This window comes from Buceros rhinoceros, unplaced genomic scaffold, assembly GCF_000710305.1.
Source record: "Buceros rhinoceros silvestris isolate BGI_N320 unplaced genomic scaffold, ASM71030v1 scaffold41493, whole genome shotgun sequence".
NCBI lineage: Eukaryota > Metazoa > Chordata > Aves > Bucerotiformes > Bucerotidae > Buceros > Buceros rhinoceros.
In genome coordinates, this window is record NW_010402602.1 from 17,080 (window position 1) to 21,137 (window position 4,058).

Consider the following 4,058-nt stretch of genomic DNA (forward strand, 5'->3'; position numbering starts at 1 on the left):
CTGCTGAAGCTGTGGTCTCCAGGCTGTCTCATGGAAAACAGAACTTGATAAATCATGCACCTGAACTCCACCATATGCTTCCTGTTACCTTCAGCGTTCACAGCTCCACGCGCTCCCAACGCACACGGGCGTTATGGTACTTACAGGTCACAGGCTGGAGGCCCCTATTCTGAAATGTTTTGCACTTTCAGAGGAAGGTTGGCTTGGACTATGAGTTTAACAACGGGGCGTTTATTCTTCTGCACCCTATCGCCCACCAAAGCCCTGGCTGAAGCTTTGTTCACTTGCTGCAATGCAGGAGCAGAATTAATAAATCAAATCACTGGAGTGGGAAATTGGTTTTCTAGACATAAGTATCCCCTCCTAACGTGTATCCCAAAACCAAAGAGGTGAGGGAAGAAGCGGGGCACTGCCTGCTGAGCAGCTGCCCTTCCCAGTGCTCGCTGTTGGATTTTGCAGAGACCATCTCATCTGGACGGGTGACTCCACATGCACACGGGCAGCAGCACCACTTGCCCTGTGCTTAAACGGGGCGATTCCACTGCCAGCATCACACTGGGCAGGATGCTCAAAAGCTGAGGGTGCTGAACACCTAGCAAACCTGCCAGCAATTCTGTTTCCTTCACAGAAAGATTTCGGAGGGCAACAAAATAAATAAATAAATTGGATTACACTGCAAATAAATTGGCAACTGAGTCTTGGATAGTGAGTTCCAGGATATCACATGTTGCTCCGCGTTAGCAGGCAGAGCAAGAGACAATTGCTCAGAACAGGAGCAGCAAAGGGGAACCTGCTCCTGGCTTTCCAGCCTGCTGCCACCCTTTAGGGCATGGCTGGGGTCAAATCAAGAGCCGACAGGTTCGCCCACTGCGTATCAACGAGATCACAGGATGGTTTGGGCTGGGAGGGACCTTTAAAATTTATCTAGTCCAACACCGAGATGCTTGTTGACAGGCTGTTTCTTCGTTATTCGTGATGTAAACTGGCATACTCATAAAAGGAAATAATTATAACTAAGTACCAAGAGACAGTTACAGCAGAACATTTTAATTTTGCTGAAGAACCAGATGAGATAGCTTGTTTTTCACCATTTACAATGCTTTATCGCAGCACTGCGAAGAGTCACTTCATTCCCAATGATATTTCCAGATCTGTGATAACTTTCCCTAGCCTTAAACAGCAGCAACCTGTAAACCTTGATGGGACCAAAACCGGTTTCATACAGGATGCAGTTACAACAAATCGTAGCGTTTAAGGGGTGTATAGATTGAATTCAGCACTTCCACTAATTGTGTTTATTTCAGCAGCAAGAATGCAAGTTGTGCAGCTCCTCCCAGCGCCACGTGCAGATGGCAGTCAGGGACGCCAGCTATCAGAGATCTATAGAGAGGCAGATTTTAATCACAAAACCACTTTTCACACTTACTGTTAGCTATAATTTTCCTGCAACTCTCCCTACCACAAAAAAACCAAACTATTTTAAGTTAGGGGCGACTTGACACGCAATTCCATTTTGCAGTGACTGCATACGTAGCTTGGGGTTTTTTTTGACAGAGCTGTTGAAGCAAAAGACTGCTCTGCAGGCTTGGCCAGAGGAAAACATCTTTTAATGTGGTACAAACAGAAAAAAACAGATTCAGATAGTCACACTACAATGTATTGTGAGGCTTCTGCACTTGCAGCTCTTGGTTTGGAGATTGTCCACCAAGTGACGATCAACAGAGGCATTAAAGCCAAAAATACTGAACTTCCGCTGTGCTGTACTTACCCGAGCAACCAATTCAACATAAAATGCCATGGCAGAAAGGCTGCTCTTAAAAACATTAACTGCATTTGACTGAGATGGCCAGGAATGCTAACTGAACGTCCTCAGCCTGGTCATTAAAAAATAGGGACTTCTGTAACAGAATGAATGCCCCAAATAGCTGAAAACTGCTGTAATAAATGCACAGACTGAATGAGAATGGAAAAAGAAACGTGCTCTGTAAAGCTGATGCTCCCTGTAGGGCAGAATCAGGAATGCTGGCCAGAGAACTAAGACCAGTTTGCATTCCACCACTGACTCCTCTTGCTCCATCAAGAGATTTCAGTTTAAAGTGAGATTTCAAACACAATTAAAAGATATGAAACATGCAGCAAAATGGGAACTTCATCCATGAATATAATTTTTACAGCGTTCCTCAAATGTGCTGCACAGGGAAATGCTACATCAAGACGCAGTGAAAAACAGGAAAGCAAACCAATGCCTCTAACAATGTCCCCCGCTATGGTGGGGGAAAACCATTACAGATGACATTCTTAATAAACCAGACCCCAACTGTCCAGCAAACATCCTATAAAAACAGTGAGCCAAACAAGCTTACCCTCCTTCCCATCAACAGGTTTTGATACTTCCATGTCGAAGCTCTCTTGCAGCTGCTGGCCTCTGAAGCGGTTGAGATGCTCCTGTTCTATTAAGTTACTCTCCTCCTCTTCTAGAGGTTGCCACGTGCCGCCAATAAACCACTGTCCACGCATTACAGGGATCTTTTCCGTCTCTAAAATCAAACAAGAGATCATTTTTTAATGCAGCAAACCACAAAGTGACAGCAGAGAAGAGGGAAAGGGAATTCTGCTTGGTGTTTGGATGGAAAAGTTACACTCCTGCTGCTGGGACCCTGAACAAGGGAACCACAAAAGCCCCGAGATCCACCTTCACCTTCTCCCATGGGGCTGAAGTGTTGATCTGCAGACACCTGAGCTAATGAGGCCAAATTTTCAGCGTGAGGATGCGAGAGCTGGATGGAAAAATGCAGATACCGCAACATTTATCAAGGGTTAAGCTCAAACAGCCATCCCAGCTTTAATGGGATACACATCTCTACCCAGCTGCCTTGAATTTTCAAATAATAAGGAACTTTGTATATAAAATGTATATATATATAAAATGTATATATGTATATCCTCTATAAAATGTAACTGTTAACCGTTGGTCTCAAAGTTACCAACAGGATGCAAACCAAGGAGGAGCTACAAACCCCCGACTGCACAGAGCCTTGTTTCCTTTGGGAACTGCCCTTACAATAACCCAAATCACACACCAATGAGCAGAAAGGCTGATTTTGTAGATGAAAGGGATTTTCTAAATGAAAATTGGTCTTTCAGCATGGGCTGTTTCCAGTCACTGTCATTCTGGTTTCAGTGTCAGCACTCCAGATGAGGAGGCTGGTGCCCAGCATTTGCTGTCCACGTGATGAAAGAGAAGCACATGTGAGAAACGTATCCTGCTGCTTACTCTTCACCGAACTGTGCTCGATGCCCGTGCTAACTACTGGGGCTGCAGGGAGCAAGAATTCTCCTCTTAGACCCATCCCTGCAAGCAAGCTGAGACAATAAAATCCATTGTAGCTCAGCTCAAAATTTCTCCTCCTACATCTGGAAAATCAAGAAAGAAATTCTGTGTGTGCCTCTGCTCCACAAGCCTGGAAGACCCCAATCTCCAGCCTCATGGAACCAGTTCAGATCTAGGTCTGTTGAGACCCCAGAGCAGTGAGACCTCCAGTGCACGCTGATGTGTGCTCCTGTATCCTGGATACGTACAGAGAGACTCAGCTAAACACAAACATTTTGCACGTGTGTGTACGAACCGCACCAGTTCGGCTCTCTGAAGCAGCCAAGAACTCAACCACGAAAGAAGAGGCTCAAAAAAAAAAAAAAAGGACATGGAGAAAAAAACCAGGCTTTACTACTCAAAGATCCTACCTGGAAGGTGGGGAAAAAAGTTGGAAAAGAAACAATAGATGCAAAGATGCAAAGAAACAAAAAGAAAATTGGGTAAAAAACAACCCAGAAACAACCGAGACCATGGAGATCTCAGAGATACCGAGCAAAGGCAGGGATCCACCACCAGGCCAGTACACAGGCAGCTGGGCAGCAGGCAGTGATGTTCAGCGTGGCCACACTGCTCTGTTAGCTCAGGTCACGAAAGCATCTCCTTCACAGAGCACCACTGGCCCTGGGCACGTCCCACCAACTCGATGACGGTTCAGAAGTCTCTGCACTGCCCTCCGCTACAGATA

General features: G+C 45.6%; 1 protein-coding gene across 1 annotated transcript in view; it reads right to left on the reverse strand.

Moving 5' to 3' along the window:
* The window catches only part of LOC104490410 (phospholipase DDHD1-like), a 12,342-nt gene extending 9,813 nt beyond the window's left edge, over window positions 1-2,529 (reverse strand). Inside the window, exon 1 of the mRNA XM_010132687.1 lies at window positions 2,364-2,529. Coding sequence (XP_010130989.1) covers window positions 2,364-2,517 — 154 coding nt within the window. The 5' untranslated portion in view covers window positions 2,518-2,529. The remainder of the gene's footprint in view (window positions 1-2,363) is intronic.
* Between the last annotated feature and the right edge of the window lie 1,529 nt (window positions 2,530-4,058).